Source organism: Leptodactylus fuscus, chromosome 7 (assembly GCF_031893055.1).
Source record: "Leptodactylus fuscus isolate aLepFus1 chromosome 7, aLepFus1.hap2, whole genome shotgun sequence".
Classification (NCBI taxonomy): Eukaryota; Metazoa; Chordata; class Amphibia; order Anura; family Leptodactylidae; genus Leptodactylus; species Leptodactylus fuscus.
This window is the reverse complement of record NC_134271.1, coordinates 93,117,929-93,140,714: the sequence shown is the minus strand read 5'-3', so window position 1 is coordinate 93,140,714 and position 22,786 is coordinate 93,117,929. Positions and strand designations below refer to the sequence as shown.

General features: G+C 38.8%; 1 protein-coding gene across 1 annotated transcript; it reads left to right on the top strand.

Moving 5' to 3' along the window:
- Nucleotides 1–819: 819 nt before the first annotated feature.
- Nucleotides 820–5,767, top strand: BMP4 (bone morphogenetic protein 4). The gene is made up of 3 exons (XM_075282473.1): nt 820–961; nt 1,763–2,136; nt 4,084–5,767. Exons 2-3 carry the CDS (start codon nt 1,770–1,772, stop codon nt 4,923–4,925), a joined length of 1,209 nt encoding a protein of 402 aa, XP_075138574.1. The 5' UTR covers nt 820–961; nt 1,763–1,769; the 3' UTR covers nt 4,926–5,767.
- The last annotated feature ends 17,019 nt before the right edge of the window (nt 5,768–22,786 follow it).

Genomic DNA, 22,786 nt, shown 5'->3' with positions numbered 1-22,786 from the left:
AATTTATTCCAAGACCTTGTGCTGCCGCTTTGATATATTTATATATTGAGTAGAAGGAGCCACCTTCCTTAGGATTTGCACCCACCCAGTTTGTTAGCTGTGCTGTGTATATATCTTAGTGTGCGCACCCATTTTTGTTTAGCCTCTCCATTAGGCACTCCAGTACACTGTGTTGCAGTACTTGGGGGTCCTGCCATAAGGGTGTGGTGGATATACTGAGACATTTGTGTAAAAAATGGGTGGGATGTGTAATATTTGGGAAAGACTATAAGAATGGGTGAGTGAGATGTTCTGTCTCCTTCCCTAACTATTTGGACTCCTTTTACGTTCCAAATGGATCAATTAACCCTTAACAGCCAGGCTACAGTCTATACATGCAGTCTATATATGCCAGAATCAATCCCCCTCCATTATTGGGGGCTGTTGTTGTTTGTCTCCCTCTTACATAGAAGGCCAGCTTTGCAGGCAGGCATGTAGTGCCCCCTCCCCCGTAGTGTTTACTGTATGTATCAAGGCCGACTAATCAGGGGCCAATTTGTAAACAATGCCGCCCCCAGCCCAGCAGCACAAGTCCAATCATACTTTACGATCATTGCCCCATAATAGATGTAAGCCGAGCTGCATTGTGCACTCCAGGAGCAGCTTCTCTCCGCGCTGCCCAGCAAGTTCACAGGAGCAGGGGGCTGAGTTTTCTTATATAGGACGCCCGGTGGGCTGGAGGGGAGACTTGATTGACAGGTTCCTGGAGTGATGTGCACCACGTGACTGTGGAGGGGGGCTGGAAGAAAAACTGACTGTCTGGCTGTAGTCTCATTATATTCATTTTAGGAGCCAGCAGCATTCTCCTAGTATCATCCCGACCTGCTTAGTAGTGCCTCTGTGCCCTGAGCTTTCTGAACACTTTGTCCAGGATTGGCTGTCAAGAATCATGGACTGTTTTTCTATGCCTTGTTTTCTGTCAGTGAGTAGACTTTAATACTTTGATTTTTTATTTTTTTTAAGGGGGGGGGTCTTCTTTCTACCTTGCTCCTGTGTCACTCCTTCAGGCTTCACCCTCTTGAGCAGCTAGGAGCTGCAGATGTAGTGAGATGTGTTGCAGCACTAGCATGCCAGGGAATGAAGACCACTGGATCCCAGCTGGAAGTGAGGGAGGAGGAGGTGACTGCTCCGGGGCTGCTGCTGCTGCTGTGTGATGTTCAGGAGGCACATCAGCTGTTCACACTGTGCATCCCGGGTGGGAGATCGCAGAGCCAGCCAGGACTGAGCCTGAGTGACTGCTTGAGATAAGAGGGATTGCACTGACAGCAAGAATTCAGCCTCTTGTAGTGGCATGGCATTCCAGGAGTGTCCAAGGCTGCAGCAAGGATGACTGCTAGAGGGGGTAATGCTTGTTATTGTCATCTGGCAGCTATCTGGGGGTGCCTCCTATATATAGACTTGTATTTGGTAATGGCTGGTGAATGCAGAGACAGTGAGATTGTATTGCCTTGCCTGGACTAGCTGTTTGTTCTGCTAGAAGCCCGGCTTGAGATAATTGTGCTGATAGTCCCAGAGACGCACACAGATTAGCAGGATGGTGGCTATCTGATAATGAGCTATTTGCCAGTAAACAAGTTAGACCACGACATGATAGGAAGCCCTCCTCCTGCCCCAGGACACCGTGTACTATGGGACTGCTCTTCTTCTGCTTTACAATTTGATTTAGAAGTTTCCATTTCCAAGCCTCCTATTTATTTTGTATGTATTGTGTTCTGCATCCCAGAGACACCATGATTCCTGGTAACCGAATGCTGATGGTCATTTTATTATGCCAAGTCCTGCTAGGAGGCACTAGCCATGCTAGTCTGATTCCTGAGACCGGAAAGAAGAAAGTGGCTGAGATTCATGGCCAGGCGGGTGGAAGGAGGTCCACTCAGAGCCATGAGCTCTTGCGGGACTTCGAGACAACGCTGCTGCAGATGTTTGGCCTCCGCAAGCGGCCGCAACCTAGTAAGGAAGTGGTGGTGCCTGCATATATGCGGGACTTATATCGACTACAATCAGCAGAGGAAGAAGATGACCTTCAGGAGATCAACCTGGAATATCCCGAGAGACCTACCAGTCGTGCCAATACCGTGAGGAGCTTCCACCATGAAGGTGAGTGTCAACCTACTTTTAACCCTCTGACCTTCCCAAGTATCCATTACATATTTTGTCAGCTTGGACCTCAGTTGGTTTTTTAACTGATTATGGAACTAGAAAGCATGATTGTGTTAAAGTTGGCATATCGCATACAATTAGCACCCTAAAGACTTTGCTTCCTGGTTTATTCATTCTTCTATACTCCCGCTACTTGTAATTTGTATAGGTCCTGCCTTCTTTACCCCAGAATGACCTCTACCTAGCCAGTGACATGGCAGAATTTAGCCGAACCATTTAACACAAAGAAATATAGTTGAATTTTAGAGTCAATATGATTTTTAGTTTGCTCCTTTAAGTCTTTTCTCTCCAATAATAATGTCCTTGTTGTTCCTATTCTCATGTAACATCTTCTATTGTCTCCTGTATAGAATAGCAGGTCATCCCCCTTCATTTCCATGATACACTTGCACAGTAGTGTTAATTTAGCTGTGTGAATTAACTGTAGAGCATCCATGCCTTTAGCCATTTACCTTAACCTTTTATTAGACCATCTACTTGCAAGACTAAAGAGCAAGAGCCATTCACATTCACCCTGCTATTTATTGAAAAAGTTATTTTCTGTTCCTGTGATTCTTTTTTTTCATTGTATCTTCCACACATACGTTAAATGATCTAGTAACAATGCAGAAACCTGCACCAAGCCCATAGAAGCCCTTACTATATTTGGAGTAGTATACTGCTTTACTTGAAAAAGAAAAATCTGTACTGCATTCCAAACACCTGCAAAAAGTTCTTTCCACATAACTGCAAAGTATGTTGGCTAGTGTAGTGCCAAGCAGTCTGGACAGAAAATAAAACACCTGTGACTCTGGGCGAAAAGAATTAAATGTTCTTAAAAAAAATCCAAAGTACATACATTAATGTTCTTCTAAATCGGTTAAGCTTATTATATGTCGGGGGCGACAGAAATGCTGAGTGTTTATTCACTAGTATTATATAAAGTAGGAATTCTACATTCATAAAAATGAATTGTGGATAGTATTTTTAGAGCTAGGCTCGCTCCCAACACCTTGGCTCTATCCTCTGGGACTTGTAATTCCACAACCATTGGAGAGACACAAGTTAGACTAGACTTTTCTAGCATGATAATAAAGACATATCTCCATGTTATTTTCCCTGGGCCCAGTAGGACACAAACGTGTAGGCAGTGCGGATATATATTGCAGTATATGTTCTGGATCAATTCTTCACTTGGAAATTTGCATCAAACAAGTTCATGCATGTTCCACAAATAGCACATTGAGATGGCCCTACAAGATCAAGAAAAAACATAACGCATATTTATGTTAAATTTATAACACGGGTCCATTTGAGCATTTTATAAGTCGCTTTATGTATCCCCACTCATCAAAGGCAAAGGCGTAACTCCCTGTTTTTTCCACTAGTTTTAATACTTAAAATACACTTAGTGTATTTAACGCTACAGCCGTGTGTTTGTAAGATTTGTTCAATGAAGCCTTGTAATCTGACCCAAATGTTTCCTAGCGGATGTTTCTCTCCCAAAGTAAATCTGAGTTATTAATCCACAGCATCATTACTGTGCTGGAATTTGCTTTTCCCCCCTTCTGTAATATGATCAACAAGGCATGCTCTATGTTTTCAAAATCGCTGGATATCCCAAGCAATACACTTCAGGTTCAACAAAAAAAAAAAAAAGAAACCTTGTATGTGATCTCAGCTGCCAAGTGATTTTGAACATGGAACTAGAAGGTCTTGCGGTATGTGCATCACAAAGGGCTAAACATCTACCAAAAACATGGCTGTGTTCTTCTCCTGTCCTTAAGCTGAAGCAGTGTGTTCTTAACTCCATGCTAGCAGTGAGCCTAGATGTAGATCTGTTGTCTTATCGTGTATCCCACAAGTATTCACTATCTTCTTTTTTTTTTTTTTTTTTTTTGCCAGAATATTTGGAGAACATACCAGGCACAGCAGAAAACACCGGAGTCCGTTTTTACTTCAATCTCAGCAGCATTCCTGAGAATGAGGTGATTTCTTCAGCTGAACTAAGACTTTATAGAGAAGAAATTGAACATGGCCTAGCATGGGAGGAAGGCTTTCACAGGATAAATATCTATGAAGTTATGAAACCTCTGACGACAAACGGACAGATGATTACTAGGCTACTGGACACCAGACTAATCCATCACAATGTGACTCGGTGGGAAAGTTTTGATGTAAGTCCAGCAATTATGAGGTGGACCCAAGACAAGGGAATTAACCATGGGCTTGCTGTTGAGGTCGTTCATCTCAACCAGACTAAAACTTATCAGGGGAAGCATGTCAGGATTAGTCGATCATTATTACCTCAAGAGACTGCAGACTGGTCACAGATGAGGCCACTTCTAATCACGTTTAGCCACGATGGCAGGGGACATGCACTGACCAGGAGATCTAAAAGAAGTCCTAAACAGCAGAGAGCCCGGAAAAAAAACAAAAATTGCCGGAGGCATTCTCTGTATGTGGATTTCAGCGACGTTGGCTGGAATGATTGGATTGTGGCACCACCTGGATATCAGGCTTTTTACTGCCATGGTGATTGCCCGTTTCCCCTGGCTGACCACCTGAACTCAACTAACCATGCCATTGTACAGACTCTGGTTAACTCTGTAAACTCAAGCATTCCCAAAGCATGCTGTGTCCCCACAGAACTGAGTGCCATTTCCATGCTCTATTTGGACGAGTATGACAAAGTTGTCCTTAAAAACTATCAGGAGATGGTGGTAGAGGGGTGCGGATGTCGTTGAACTCCAAAACAGACTGTTACCAGATGGACTTCTTTAAAAAAAAAAAGCGAACTTTCACCTTGACCTTATTTATGTCTTTTATGTGCAAAAATTGTTTTGACAATATGATCATATATTTTGACAAAATATATTTATAACGACATATTAAAAGAAAAAATAAAATAAGTCATTATTTTCAAAAAAAATCCCCAAAAACATAAGCTACTTCTTTGTACAGTTGTTGATAAATGTACATTAGGATGAATTTATATGGGAATAGAGTATTTTTTTTTCTATAAATATCTTTTTATAGTGTTAATATTTATTGGCAGTGTGGCTTTAATCCATTTTTCTACATGAATGTAATTTAGTTGGAGGTCACAGAGGGGCTTTATTCACAGCTACTGGTGAACGAGACTGCTTCACTTGCTAACCTGTGTTAAATATTTGGGTTTTTTTTCTCTTTTTTTCACTTATTTCATCTGAAAAGACTCTTGGAAGCACCTGAGTTGTTATGCTAATGCCAAGCATAATTCACCTCCCATCCTCCTGCTATATACTGTAGGTTCAAAGCTATTCCTGTGACTTTTAAAAAAAAAAATTCAGAGTCTACAGAAAGGACTGTACTGAGAGAGTATTGTGCAAAATAATTTCTTTTAAAACATCAAAGCTTCCCAAAGTCTTTTGAAGGTTAAAAACACATAAAAATGCAAAGGCAGTTGACAAGTACTGTATTTACAATTGACAGATGTGTTCATCTGCGTTTCCGTCTTCACCAGCGAACAAAAGAGAAGTCGTATTTTTTTTTAATAAAATCTATAAATTTATCTGATATTTTGATCATATTTTTGAAATAAATGTATTTATTTTTCTCCTACGCATTGAAATAATCGGTCATTTTACAGTTGCGTGTCAGTGCATCCAGATATCCCCAGTCAACTATATTAAGGTTGTCTTTTAATTATTGAAAGCTCTGTAATGCTTAGGAAGGGGAAAATGGTGAAGGGGATAGTAGGGAGGGGGCTTAGTTAAAACCAGTAAAAACTCAACAGTGGAAAGTTTGCCAAGCCACAACTTCCCGGAGAGTGCAGGTGGAGGGACCAGATCAGAGCCTCAGGCTAAGGCAACAAGACTTCATGCTGCTTTTGTAGCTCCGTTCAGAAAGGGCCTTTTTAATTGTACAGAGCTTAAATAAATTGTTTAAAAGAGATTGAACTTCGTTTTCCCCGAGGACTAATTTGTTTTGTGATGTTTGACTTACAAAAAAAAGTTCTTTTTACCATGTACTGTCAAAGTAAATACGGTTGTAAGGTCAGTTCACAAAGACATATGTTTTCTACACGCTAAACCTGCCCTTGTTGCCTTTCGTTCAGTTATACTTTGCATTTACAATTACATTATGACCAGTCTTTTAATGTCCAGTATGTGCAGCCATTCTTTGGGGGATTATGGCAGGTATAGTTTTTACAGGTGAACCCGTTTTTTACACACTCAGGTTGCTAGAGGTAACTGCGTCCCACTTTTTTCTACACAAGCATGCTATTAGGGGTACTTAGTTTGATCATTTTTGGCCAACATTTATCGCAAGTGTATGTAAAAAAAAATTTGCAGCAATAGAGCTGCTTCGGCAAAATTGCACAATGCAACTGGATGCAACTTTGTTACTTAATAACTAACAATGAATAAAAAGGTAGTTGATGAGCAGCCGGCGACAGCTACATCTTAGCATTGAGTTGGATCAGTTTGACTAAAGTAGAAAAACAGCATGTGATCCACCGCTGTGTGACAGCTTGCCTTGAACAAAGCCCTATCCTTCCTGTGCAATGAACTCCTTATTAAAGGGTACAGAAGAAGAGCTGCAGCGGCTCCTGTCTTTTATTGGTTTACATTACAGGAGTGGACAGTGGTTTCTGTCAAGGCAAATGTTTGGTCTTGGAATTCTGCATGAAATTTGCAGGGTTTTTGTTGTGACCCTTTTGACATGGCCCCTCTAATGATCCTAATGTGTGTATGTAAATAATGTACAGACCTCCCATTCACTTTGATGAGGAATTGACACCTTAGAAAATAGAATCATTCCAGTTCCTTTAGGATTTACTGCTTTGTTTTAGTTTATATTTCCCATCCTGGTACCTTTCATAGTCTGATGTTCAAGAAATAAACTTCCATTCCTTGTCGAAGCTAGAAATGAATTATGAAATTCCATGAAACTGATTGTGGATTCTTTTGCTGACAGTAAAATGTTTTTCAGAAATATTAAAACTTTTTTCATATATATATATATATATATATATATATATATATATATATATATAAGCCTTGGTTACATAGCACAACTTGATTTTGTAGATGACCCAATCTTGGTTTTGGCAGGGTATTTTCACTGATAATATACATTCCCTTATCCATTCAGTCACCACTCCATTTACTTCTATAGGATTGTCATAGAGATAACTGCTTTGGAAGTCCTATAGAAGAGAATGGAGAAGGGGTGGAGCATGTGCACCTCTGTATTCTCTATACCCCTGTTTTGGGGTTTGTTAGGAGTGTGACTGCTTAGGCCCTTCTCCTGTAGATAGGGAATAACTGTCATTAGTGAGAAAACCCCTTGAAACAAACGGTATCAAAATTATACTGTATGAACAGGGTCTACATGACACACAATGATTTTCAGAGAATTATCCATGCCAGTTTATCTGTTCCAAACTCTTCTAAACCAAAGTAAATATATTTTTGTAATATGATGACCAATAACTGTAAGATTATTTGTGGAACTTCTAATCACATCTAAATATGATATTCATGTAAAGACTATTAGCTATAACTTTTGTGCCGTTATATATATATATATATATATATATATATATATATATATATATGAAGAGAACTCAAGAAAAGAATGCAGGTTCTAAGCAATACATAGAACGTCTGTATGATCCTGCCTAAATTGGTTAATGTGGGTGGTAGCCTATACAATTCCATAGGCATAACATTACTATCTGTATTCAGTACTTGTACTCAGTATTCGTGGATGTGTTTCACTCATAAAATGTCTATATTGTATTCTGTGTAGGTAACGTTTCATGTGAATTAAAATGTGTGGTCCTTAGAAGTAATGTGTTATGTATCATCTAGTGGAATCTTTCCTGTAGAGGGCAAAAGACAAACGTCCGACAATGAGGCAGGAAGAGGGAAATGGTGACATGAAACTTCTGACCCCAAATGTTGATAAAGCCAAGAAAAGACGAGGTCCCTGCATAGACATTCCACTGACCCACTTACCAGTAAATTGTAATCAGTTACTCATTACTGTCTTAGAAAGTGAATGTTTCTGGTCACTACTTACTAATTGCTTTTGATCCCTGACACAAAGAGCAAAACCTTTACAGGCTACAATGAATGTACTGAGTAATCTTTCCCAAGTGAAAGGTAATTAAATCATATTAAATTGTTGAGTTCTCTATTATATATTATTTTCCCTATTATGTCTATCCTATCATAACATGTATCAACTCAGAAGAAATTTTGAAGCCAAAATCCAAGCAACAAAATTGTTAAAATTTAGATTAAAATTGTTCTAAAATTAAATATTTGTCCAACATTATTTAATGCAGAATAAACTTTGCGAAAACTCCAGGACCGCTGAACTTGTTAAAAAACACCTACCGGTAAGAGTTGAGGATTTTGATAATTCGATATAACTTCTTACTACTTCTCAGAACTTGTGAGGGTTAAATACCTGCCTATAATAGTTCCACAGAAGTTATTAAAAAACTATTTTTCTCTTCTTTATCAGACCAGCCCCTCACCCTCCTACCCCTGCTCATTCTTCATTTTAAAGGTTAGCTGTCTTGCCCGAGGCTCTGGTGACCTGCTGCCTTGTCTTTGATGCCTTGAATATCAGGCATAACCATTCTGCAGAAAGAATTTCATTTTAAAGTGGCAATAAGCTAAAAGCCAAGCGCTTTTCAGCTGTTTGACAGAGCAATTACGTACGTTTCAACTGATCTGCACAAGTCTGATAACCCCGGCATCTGAGATAATTGTCTGTTAACTTAATATCCACAAACCCTTTACATTCTCTGCAATGGAAGGAACAGGACATCATGGGGTCCCACTTCTGCTTATTCTAAAAAGTAAAATCACTGGCTGTAAATGCTTTTTATCACTTGTAGTCTAGAAAACTAATAAGGAATAAAAAGGCGTTACATGATTTGGAAATCCCTTTTGATGTTATCCTATGAGTTTCCCATCAGGACTCCCATCTATTTGCCATAGAGAACAGTGGCTACAGAGCACTTTTCACATTGGAGGACATGGCAGAGGCCATTCAGTTATGTAGAACCTATGCAATGAATAATTTTTCATGTGGTTGCAGGGGAAATAAACATTCGGCTTTCCTAAAAATTGCAGCCGATCTCTTGTTGGGGACATTCAGGGTGCCCTTTCTGTTGTTTTTTTTATGTAGATTGTGAACCCCATATAGGGATCACAATGTAAATTTATTTTCCTATCAGTATGTCTTTGTAGAATGGGAGGAAATCCACGCAAACACAGGGAGAACATACAAACTCCTTGCAGATGTTGTTCCTGGCGGGATTTTAACCCAGAACTCCAAAGCTGCAGTGCTAACCACTGAGTCACCGTGTTGCCCCTCCTATCCGTTGGTTGAAACACCCACCACCCACTTGGACAGAATTTTCAATGTGAGAATCTTTATGTCATACTCCGCCCTTTCAGGGCCTGCACTTGTAATAACACTGTGCATCAGTTTTGATGGGATATTTCTTAAGTTATAGACGAGAAATAGATATATTTGGGTATATGTGACAGTAGTCACTCTCAGTTATTACAATTGTTGCGACTGTGTATACAATGTGGAAACTAGCATTCCATTGCCTTTATGAATTGATATTTCTTATTATTATCTGCGGTTGTACACAGATTATAGCCCTAAAAGAGTTAACCAGCCTCGGGCTCTCAGCTAATGTTAGTTTGCTATTGACAATTTTCCGTTTGTCTCTTATGGTTGATCTTGGATGCTGGACAGGTGGTTGAGTGTTGGCGAATCCAGTACTGACCACAACTTCCAAGTCTTCTGTGGTGTACGTACAAGAGAAATAGCAGTAATATTTGTAAAGCACTTCAGAAGTCATGCCTCTTTCACTGACCGCAGTGTGGAAACTTCATATTAATACTACAGGTGTCGGCAGTCCGGTATATGTTACAGCACACCTGACAAGTAAACTAAACTATTGAACTTTGAGAAGCCACAGGAAAGTGAATTGGATCTGATCATTTACCACTGAAGATTGCTTGTAGCAAATAAGGGATCAGTCAAATCAGAAGAGTTACTTAACTGCTAGATCCATACAACTAATGGGGTCTCAATTTTTATTTCATCTTTCTTATTTTTGACAATTTATAATATGTAGATTGTGACTGATCTTTTTTGTCGCTTCGATCTGCAGGTATGATACCATGTTCTTAATGTTTCACAGGAAACAGAATTGTGACTGCCATATTGCAACTTGACATCAACATAGCATCCATACCATGTCTTATATGAAGAGCTGTCCCAGGTATGAATATTTTCGATATTAAATGTTGTATGTGCAAATGCTCGAAGAAGCAGAAGTTTATTCTGCTTAAAAGAAATCTACAGTCAAGGCAGATACCCATTGGTTTAGGAAATCTACACAATAACAAATGAAAGAAGAACATGTTAATAAATTTGTAATCTAAGCCTGGTGTCACTCGAGCATGTTCTAACCAGAAAAATGGTCTGTGAATCAACCACAGTTATTGGTCTATGTATGACTTGGATGAACCAAACAAATATACTGAGCTTGGTTTGGACCAGTGAATAAGACTAATACATAGAAACATTGATACATTTTTTAGGAACCCGAACACGGTGGTGTGGACTGGCCGTATTGACCATTGGACTAGTCAGAGATGTATAAGAAGTTAGTTAGCCTTCCTATGTGCTAGGTAACTTGTTAACTGTATGCCTAGTGGAGAGCATAGAGGGGGATCTTTTGTTTAATGTATTTGGAGTTAATGTAAGAGGTGCAATTCACCCTGTTCCATTTGTATAGGACCAGTGTTGCCTTTGTCTGAATGTTAGTACTAGACAAGGATTTGCTAGCATGCCTGTAATGTCTTGGATTCATTATTACAGACACAGCCTTGGGTTTTGTAAGCAGGCCTTCTGCCCGTAGTGCCACTGACCTTCTGTCAGATCTAAAAATAAAAAATCCAAATATTTCTTCTTCCAGATTCATGGCAAGTCCTGATTATACTTATTAGTATTGTTTATTCTCTTAGGTTTAGGGTTGATAATCCATAGGACATAATATGTTGTCTGCACTGGTAATGAAAGAACCCAAACACCAGAGATTCCCATAAAAAAGGCCAATTTCATCATTACAATGCAACTTTTCAAGCCACGACATAAGCAGGCATGATAATAATATATTTATGGTTTATAAGTCATACACACATTGCTACTGTAGTATATTGCTGTAGATAATACAAGAGGAAGCAAGACTTTGCCCTTTTTTAATGATGGGATGGCATAAGGATGGACCTTGATATGAATCTCAGTTATTTTGAATCCTTTTCACTAGAAAAGTTGCCTGCAAGAAGGTGGAAGGTTGCATCACCATTTCATGGAACATACAATATGCATGTGAATCCATATAGGTAAAATGTTGTATACATTTGACTATACCTAAAATGGCACCAAGATAATATGATAGATTTTTGTGTAGGTTTATAAGTTGGTTTCAACATAGGAGTCTATTTCCAATGAGCTTCATCCATACAACAGAACCATGGGCACTTAATTGGGCCCCTCTATTGGGGACATATCATGAGCAGTACCTCTATAATATGGTGTCCAATGGATCATGCCACATTTTTTTTCCTGTTGCATTCATGTAAATTATGAGTAAAACAAAATATGTATTTCAATATGAAGTCAAATGCATATAGAGGCACCATAAGACCCCATAGAGGTGTGTGCATCTTGTGTTACGGGCATCACAACTCTTAACCTAACAGTGTTATCCAGTTACTACTGAAGTAAGCCATTGACGTAATGACATTTATTGGAGTTTGCATTACTTGTTTTTTTTTTTTGCATTGTTCTTTCAGTACAGAATAAATTTTCCCAAATTAGAATAAATAATCTAAAAGCAATAGGTGTACACAATATACTTGTAGGAGAGAAGACGGTGAAGAAAAATAATGCAAATGTAGGCAGCAGTGCCACCTGCTGTGCCCGTGATATTTACATAAAGTGATAAAGAACATTTGCTATATCACTAGCACCCTTCTCTGTATGCTTTCTTGAGAGGGGGGATAGGGTGAAATAATTTAGCTTTTAAACTGAATCTCTCATCTGCATATTCGCAATGTCTCCTTTGAAGTTACCCATCAGTATTCACCACTGCAGTTTATCAACCATGGGCCCTGTTCCTTGGGAGTTTACATAGATAGTGTATATTTTTAGATCTTTGCAAATAAATGTTATTCATTGGTTTGTTGAACATTCATAGTTTGCACATCTTAACCCAATGTGTTTGTTGGTTTAATGCCACCTGACATCTGAAAATGATATAAAGGTCTACAATACAATTCCTCCTCGTCCATCCAGTTCTTCCATTCAGTCCTTCCAGTTCTTCCACTCATACAACTCATCCAAGAGTTTCTCATAGCCTCAATTCTACATGTATCCCACTTGACTGGTACGTCAAAGGACCATTCATGAGATTCAGTTGTACTCAATAGATTTGTCTTAATCCTGGTGATTTGTTCGTTACACAATACTTATAGTTCACTACCCATTGGTACTTGGTATATTGATTAGTAGCTATTCACTGCTAGGGCATACAAGCCTATAGTGAAGGGCTAGGTTGTATTCTCAATAATGGCTAATTCCTAATCAATTTATAGATATCATTTATAGGGGCATCGTAGGGTCTCATGATTGTTAAAAAAAACGCTGTGTTGTCATGAACAGGTGCACGCTAACAGTAAGGACACAAATATCTTTTGATAGAAACTAACAAACACAACTTGGCCATAAGACAAGGCTTACAGGGGAGGGATGTGCAAACACAGGTGTGTAGTTTTACTAAGATTTCAATTAGTTTAGGACTATTCATGCTTAAAATCTGTTTTTAGTTAGGAGTCAGGAGTGTCGTCTTGGAGTCAGCCCGGATTGAAATGCTTTATGTACAGCTGCAGTGCTGGTTTTCCGGAGTATATTTTTGTTTTGTGGTATTGCTTTTCATTACAAAAAATAGTGAGGAGGCTAAAAGAATTCTTAGAATGTTAAATAGAAATGTCTTATTTACTGTATATCTACAGATGCAAATAAGAATATCCGGTGATGTAAAGCCAGTTTACCACTTAACTGTACAGAGGAAATGTAGGCAAAGCCCAAAGCATTTGTCTTTTTGTATGAACAGGTTAAATGTTGGCTCTTGTTAACATCCCCCATAGGATCATAATTAGTTTCTGTGTTTGCTTTTGGATTCATGTATTGTAAAACATTGTACACAGTGATGACATCGAGATCTCATTTTATTTTAACAGAGGAATTGCTGACAAGTTCAGATTTGCTGTTTGTATGCCCTTATGGGATGGAGACCGAATTGCATGTTTGAAAGTACGTAAGTTCTAGTGGAGGTGGAGACCTTAGATCATGGAGATCAACTGAGCCAAGAGACAGGTGGGAAACAACATGACTTTTTCATATTACACTATTAAAAGCGTTTCCTTGAATGCTGTTTCTATCTAGAAGATCAATTATTAACAACAGTATGAAACCAAAAGTGACAAGAACAATAATTTTCAGCACTGATACAGAATAACATTTATGGAAAATCTCCCAATGTGGTAAATGAATAAATACTACATACTGTATAATGCATAATAGGTGATGGATCAGACCTCACTTTCTAGCACAGAAAATCACTTCTGATTCCTCCCTTTTTTCTAACCATGGAAATCTTATTAGAGTGTAAAAGAAATTGGTGGGGCAACACAGTGGCTCAGTGGTTAGCAATGCAGCACTGAAGTCCTTGGTTCAAATCCTGCCAAGGACAACATCTGCAAGGAGTTTGTATGTTCTCCCCGTGTTTGGGGGGGGGGGGGAGACAATAAAAGTACATTGTGAGCCCTATATGGGGCTCGCAGTCTACATTATTAAAAAAAAATAAAAAATTGGTATCCCAAAGAGTATTGGGCCAGCCAATAAGTTGCATATCAACCAATTATACCTAGGAACCTAGGAAGAGAACTTGTAGCCTGTTACACTTTGTGTCTTTGTATAATTTGAGTATGAGTCACGCAGACAGATTTTTTTAAAAAATGTCTTCTGTGCTTAAAGAGTTATTCCCGTATACTGCTGGCACATTACTAGGATGCACCACAGCTTTCACTTGCGGATGTGTGATCAGCTGAGTCCGTCGCGCCATTCTGTGACTGAATTCATGGTAGGATCAAGTAGGAAAAGTATTTTTTCAGCATCAATCTATGCCTCACATTTTGAGGTTGAAAATAAGCATCAAATTACTCCTTGTGAACATACGGTATCCTAAGCTTTTCCTGGCAATTCAATGGAACCATGCTTCATTGTAAATAGGTGCTTCAGTCCCCCTCTTCTCAGGGTCAAAGAGGTCAGGCTCTCAACCATAATAAAGTGATATCATATCCTAGTGATAGGCCATCACTTTATAATCAGTGGGGGTCCAACCTCTAGGATCCCCACTATTGCTGAGAGTGAAGGGTACCATAGTACTGATTTAACACTGCATAGCTTCTGAGTCTAGAGATGAGCGAACACTGTTTGGATCAGCCGATCCGAACAGCACGCTCCCATAGAAATGAATGGAAGCACCTGTGACGCCGGCCGCCGGCAAAGTCAGCATCACAGGTGCTTCCATTCATTTCTATGGGAGCGTGCTGTTCGGATCGGCAGATCTGAACAGTGTTCGCTCATCTCTACAGACCTTTCTTTGCACAAGAACATTTCAATGGAAACATGCTAAGGAACATTGTGTTACATCAATGCTCATTTATTCTCAGGTTGGGATCTTAACTATAATAAAGTGATCTTATATTCTAGTGATATGTCATCACTTTATAGGATGGAAATAACCCTTTAAAGAGTAAATATACTTTTATAGATTTTTTCATAACTCTATGAAGACTAAAAACTTTGTAATATAGTTTATTAAAGAGAAGAGCTTGTTTTTTCAATTATTTGCCTCCTTCTGCCACTGATCAAATCTGTGCATTAGACTATGGAGAGGGGAGGGGGAGGAGAGGAGTTCCCTTAAAACAGAGAGACATATGCACTGTAAAGAGGCAATTCTTTTTCACAACACAGTTGGGCTATCAGGAATTACTATCCATCCTTCTGACAGAAGTGGCTTATTTAATGCTGTAGACAGACTCTTACCTCTCACTGCTTCTTCTCCATGTCCCTCTGCTTTCTCCATAGACTGCATTGTAAATTAGTCTGCTGGTTTATTTAGTACAGACTGAAATCACTCAGATAAGGGGCAACTTCTCATATGCCCGTAAACATGGATTTCTGAAAAAATAAAGAACCAGTTTGGAGCATATGTATCCTGTCAATTTCCATGCTGATTTTAAATTCACATTACTCTGACTTTCTTAGCACCGTATTTATATTGAAATGGGGTTTCTCATATAGCAGCTATTGGAAGTGTCATTAAATTCTAGGACAGCTATTGATCGTGGAAGATACCTACATAACAACAGCCAGAAGCAAATACCCCAACTCCATGTCAGGATCAGAAACTGTCCCAGTAGTCGTAGTTTAATAACCACTTTATGTGAGTGACAGGAGTTGCTCAATGTTCTGACAATGTTCTTGTGATTATATATATAATGCCCTCTTTGGCATGAATTTAGACATATGAAATATAATAAGATCTACTGTTTTCCAAGGGTGTATATTAAATCAATGAATGTATTTCTTCCAAGTGTTAGTTTGTATTTATACAGAAACTACCAAGGAAAGAGCTGAACATATAGTTTATGTATGGAGTCATGGGTTCACCTATCCCTATACATAAGCATGGTAATGGCTTATAATGCAGTGTGTATAACACTGTACTTATAGAGGATGTTCCCTGGGGCCTTACAACAAACTATGTGTAATTTACCTTGGCTGATTAACCCTCTCAGTCCCATTGTCTGTAGTCAACATGTTTCTACAGAGTTCAAATTTTGTACCTTCAGCCTTCAACTGAGCCACATGATCTCCGTAATTGGCTGGATTCTTGCTTCCAGCCCATAAATATTGATCTGGACAATGTCTGTAACATCTTTTATGCCTTGCCTCTGGGGCTAGCAGTACAAATAAAAACATAGAGGTCTCACAAGTCTTTGGTTGTGTACATGGATTCCAGTCATTAGTCTCTCATTTTTTTTCCTGCTCTTGTCAGTAATTACAAGGCTAAAGCCGTCCAATTATTGGTTCGACAACAAAGCCTTTGTGGAGTGTACGCCTCCTCCGAGTGTGATTCATTCATATTTTAGTGATGTCATTGCAGCATACCATGACCATATATGTGCAGTGATATATGTGCCTTTACGACTTCTGCAGGCTGAGACAGGTCTACCCATAGGTGACACTGCAGGTTGAATAGTGCCTAGTTACTCTGAAAAATATGGTTTCCCAGAAGTTGTTATCATTTTCCTGTTAATTCCAGAATATAAGTATCTATGTTGAAACATTACGTGGGAACAAATGGCAAAGTGACCTGAGCGAAAAATAAAAAGTGTATGCTAGCTGTGGGAGCTGGCTCTCATGTTTCCGGTATGACTGGCATCATGCTTTAAAGGGGTTATCTGGGTAAATGATATTCATGAATTATCTTTAGAGTAGGTCAGCAATATCAGATTGGCCCTTTCCCAGGACCTTTGCCAATCAGCTGTTTGCACTAGTCATTATGCAGAGAACAGAGCCAGAAGCAGATAGCCCTATTCTCCATGTAGTGGCTGTGAATTACTGAAGTTTGTATATGAACTGAGCGGTAGTAACTCAACATCTATAAAGACATACTGGTAGGATTGTAAATATATAGTAGAGGGAGCTTCATATGTTATTAGTTCTCCTTCCTTTGTCTCGTTTTCTTTTTACAATGTCAAAGCAATTATTGAATTTCTTGACTTATACAGTGCCAACATATTCTCCAACGATTTATGGTCATTGGCATCAGTCACTGTCCCAAGTACAGTTTACAATCTAAATTCCCTATTGGTATGTCTTTGGAGTGTGTTACCTGAGGAAATCCCACACAAACATGGGCAGAACATACAAAATCTATACAGTTGTCCTTGGCTAGATTTGAGCCTAAGACCAGCGCTGCAAAGCAACAGTACTAACCACTGAGCAATCACTCTCAATAAGGAATTTTAGTAACCTAGTATATTTTTTATCCACTTTAAATTTTGTATAACCTCCCAATATATAATGCAGAGTACAGTTCCACAAGATTTCAGAAAGGTATTTTACTTGTGACTGACTCAACTGCATTGGCATCCTTAGAACTGATTTCCCAGAACCTTAACAAGTATGTCATGATGGAGGCAGCCATTTTTTTGACTGATCCAAAATCCACTGGCATGACCTAACGTCTTCACTGATGCATTGGCAATCCTCTGGGTGATTGTACAACATTCACAGACTCCTTCAGCATTCAATTACTTAATGGGATATCCGGTGATGAAAAAGGGAGAGTCTAAGGAGAATGGGAAGTCGGTAAAGATAGGTGAGTACAAGGTCAAGAGAATGTCCGTCATTGAGAGAGTAGTGATGACAGCCATCTTAGTGGGAATGACTGAGGGAACGTTTGACAATTTCAGCTTCAAAGGGTTGAGATGAGTGATGGGATAGGCAAGCATGGCTTCTTAAGATTTAATTCTGTCTAACAGTCTCCGAAGGAGAGTCCATCATATGGAATATCCAGTGGAATGAAGGGTAGCTTAGGGGAATCTTTGGGTTAAAAGAGCACTAAAAGTAAAGAGGATAGGGTTATAGGATAAGCAGTAGCTATCATTTACATATATCTGTAAATGTTTCTGAAGGTCCACATAGCTAGAAATGTAAAAAAGGAGGGATCAGTCATGGCCATGAAGAACACTTAGTATCTTCCTAGTCTAAAATATCTCTTTCTAAAGGATAACTACAGTAGATAGACTATGGTGTTTTAAATGGACACTGAACCTAGCGCTAGTCAATGATGTTATAATTTTGTCTGCAGATTCACTGTTCTGGTGGGGTCTGACAACCACCTATTCTCCCTTGCTATAGTCAGACAAAATAATAATTTTCCATTTTCAGTGAATTCTACACCTGCATTTTTATGACTGTCATTGCTCCCCTAAATGAGAATCCATGGGTCATATCCCTATGAGTGCCAAGTTAAGAATATTGCATATGTGTATTGTAACCACTGTGTAAATACCTGAGACCTGCCTAACAAGACACATTAGTTTCATGGAGAGACAAGCCCATGGTTTGGATATTGTGTTTGTAGCTCATCAAAGCTGGCTTACCATCATCCATATACCCCCATGATGATGTTATCTATGCTTCTGATGACACCACACACGTGTAACAAGTCTTGCCCTCCATCGCCTTAGGGAGCATTTTCTTTTTGTTCAGCCTGTGGCTAAAAAAGGTAAATTCTTGTATGTTTTTTTCAGGCACTGTGCCATCTGTTTTGATGGATATCTTATCATAGGTTAAAATTCCTCAGCTCTATGTACTTAAAACTCATTAGCAAGCTGGTATACAACCCAATGACAGCAGACAATGCACCTTAAAAGGAACATACTTTACACTAAGATAAAATACCTAAATACTTGGTGTCTTTTTTTCATTGTCAGCAACATACCCTAAAAGGCACTACAAAGCTAAGAAACAAAAAGTATAGCTGAATATTGATGCTAGCATTTTTAGGAATTTTCATGGATTTGTATAATCACTTGTAAATCTCAAGAATTTTGGCAAAATTGAGGCCAGAGGTTATGGAAGAGGCAAAGGTCACAGACAGTTTGGGGCATTAAGTAAAGCCCTATTAAGCATTTACGTAGTTGTTGTGGTAGAATCTTCTACTTTTGTCCAACTGGCTGAACACAGCGTTCTAAATCAGAACATTGGCAATAACATTCAGACAGTGAAGATTTAGTTATCTGATTTATAATTCATGTTTTATCAAAGGAAAGAAGCCTCTGTGTTTGGAGGACACTTTTTGTGGGCTTTGCCCAGTAGATTTCCTTCTAATGTTCCCTTTTAAAATGCTGCTGTTCATTGATTCCCTACAGTGGGTTTTTCACTGGATGTAGTAACAAACATGTAGTTTTGTGATCTTTTACTTGAGCATCCTGTTTGCAGAAGATACTCAGGCCTGGTTCACATCTGCGTTCAGCATTCCATTTGGGGAGTCCGCTTGGGGACCCTCCAAACGGACTACTGAATACATTAACAAGCGGTGAGAAATGAAATCATACAGACCCCATAGGTTATAGTGGGGTCAGTGTGTTTTCCGCTTGGTGTCCGCACGAATCATGTGGAGAAGAAAGTAGTTGATGAAGTAGTTTTCTCTCCGCATGTTCCGTTTGGAAACCACGTGGAAAACACATGGACCCCATTATAGTCTATGGGATTCGTGTGTTTTCATTGCTCACCACTTGTCAATGTGTTTGGTATTCCATTCGGGGAGTCCACAAGCAGACTTTCCGAATGGAATACCAAACACAGATATGAACCAGGCCTGAGATCTTTGGTGGAGTACTCTCCTTTTTCAGTATGCCTAATCCTTTATTAGGTCTCAGTTTGGACTGCTCAAGTAAAACAGCGAAGGTTGAAGTTATAACCTAGCAATGAAATATCTATTTAGTCATGTCTGTTTTGGGGTTGGCACTTTGATATTTCAGCTAATATGGCTAGGTATACAGTGATATATTTTGAGATCCTAGACTGTGTATGCAGCCACTAAACTCCCTTCAATTGTCCCTCCAAGCAGATCATTTACAGTAAATCTACATTTAGGTATCACTTCAAAAGGGCGTTTTCATAGTGGTGTTGGGTGGTATATGTTTTCTGCTTTGGGGTGCTCCTTAGTGTATGAATACCTTAAGTTAAAAGAGTCAGTCGCCATGAAAATCTTTCTTGTTTCTAAAACCCTATATGATGTTTTTGTTAGGGATGTCCAATTTTAGATGATCTATCATATATTAAAAAAAACTGTTCTATGTTTGTGGTTCATATAGATAGAAAGATAGATAGATAGTTGAACAAGTCCATAAAACTAAAATACGTGTTGTTATAAATCTACTGCTCTGTGTTACTATTGTATGTGTATTACTTTTAGTAATTTGGCTATATTATTTACAAATACTTTTTGACTAGAGATTTGTAGCATCAATGGCAGATGATGTTCCATGTGATATTCTCAATAGGTTCAGCTTATATATTCTGAACAAGTCTGTAGTTTACAGAGACAGGAGATTAGCTACAAAAGCGGTAAGGCACAACTACATCAAAGTGTTGTCAAGCAACAAAAACACTGGGAAATATTCTTGCATGTATATATAGGAGATTTACTTTGTCACAACATGATCACTATAATCTTTTATCATAAAACAACTTTTTAATGTAAATTACTTGAATGGGATTTGATATAGATAAGCAGGGAACCTAAAGCAAAGCCACTATCTGCTATCTCCAGGAATGTCCTAGTCTTGTTCTTGGAAATATAACTTTTTATAAATGACATATACCTAGCTACCACTTTGTGGCTTAGATTGCATGCTTAAAGTGAATGCCCATGAAAATTGTGTTATTTTCTTAATATATATACATAAAGTATAAGAGTAGAAAGAGTATATGTTAAACCTATGTATTATAGTGCCATCTGTCACCAATTGGGATCCATGTTGAAAAAACCTAGTATTATTTTTAACTCTGTATGTAAATGCAGTATTCCATAGGTTTTTCTGTTGGACAGTGTGATATGGGAGTGTTAGTACAGGTATGATGTGTGGTGTATTATGGTATTTGGTTGGCACTGGTGTTGGTATGTGTGCACTGCACAGTGGCATTGGTATGGCCCTCTGTGGTAGTATGTATCTGTTTGTGAGGCCCATGCATCACAACACATTAAATAACATGACTCCCCTTTAAATATATAGTAATACTGTAAAAGTGTATTGCACAAGTGGATTGTGGATTAGCCAACAGAGCTAGTGGGTGAGAGGACATTGTATTATTATTATTATTATTATTATATGCCAGTCAGTCACATTACTACTTTTAACTTGGATAAACTTTACTGGTAAAGAAATTCTGATAGTTGCCATTATCTGGGCAAGTCACCATACAAATAATAGCAATAAATACCATCTTCTAAGACGTGCTGAGCCACACTGACAGATGAAAGGTATGCTGATAGAGTTGCGGTACAGTAGTTACAAGTAACCTGACATGCCCCCATCTCTCTGGCTGTCACATACACAAGAGGTCAGCATGCAGGGTTAAACAAATAACAGCAATTCTGCATGTACTTGGGGTCGCACAAAAACATTTACAAAGACTGAGAAGTAAGGGGCAGGATTCTTGTCAGGGAGGGGACTCTAACCCAGAAATCTCATATTTCATGGTAACTTTTTAGAGCAAAATGTTATGACTAATGAAACATTGCTGTATATAATATGTACAGCAATAACCTTACTCTATACTGATAGCCATTTATTATATTGTGCTGATGGCAAGCATGATTGATGCTTTCACTGAATATAGCACCCCCTGCTGTTAAAGGGAACCTGTCACTACTTCTGACAAGTCTGTTTTGGTAGATAATTGTTTTCCCCATAAAATAACAATCCTGGGACTCTAGTCCTCTATTATTCCTTCTAGAAATAGAGTAGCTACTAGGTGTTACTATTCCCCATGTTAATAAGGTGGACCTGAGTGGTTTAGTGGCCCAAAATGCCCTGATAATTTTACTGTAAGGCCTTGCTGATTTTTTTTATTTTTATTTTTACATTATTTATGCTTATGTAACTGACAGCCACATACCCCTGGAGCCACATAGATTCGGGCTCTGTGGCCTTTCCCACCTTAATTCTTGGTCAATAGTGTCCCTTTTGCAGACCATACATCTTAGTTATTGAAATGTTACTTGGAAAGAGCGGCTGAAATCCTCTGGCAGAGCACTGCTTAGTGAATATAAGCCTAGGTCAGTCGTGAACCGAGGAATCCCACGCATTGTAATTCTGTAGTGTTTGAACTGCTCATTCAGTTATTGTTTAGGATCTTATACCCAAAAATGACTGTGCATGCAGTAATGAATATGGTTAAATGTAGCCAACTGTTTCAAGTCTCTTCTATTAATAGACCTAAAACCTCCAAAAACATATTTGTAGGCCAAGCGATAATTACACATTTGGATGCGTCTGCAGGCCCTCTCTGAAACCATCTCAGCTCCAAAACCGCACAGTGTAAGATCAGCACTCCTGTTCATTATTACTGCTGAATGGAAACACCAATTACCAAGACATCGTCAACCCATGTTAGTGGCTCCCATTACAATAAACGAAGATTAGTAAAATAAAACTTGGACTTCCTGAACAAGAGGGATGTCTACAATGGGTAATACACTGTATAGACAAAAGTATCGAGAGTCCTAGAGACTCGGGACACCTTACACCTACTAGAGCTTTTATGGCATCCAATTCTAACTCCATAGTCATAAATATGGAGCTATGTATAGAAATAAAACCACCAGTGTTTTATGTCCCCCACCTAGCACTGCTGCTGGATATAT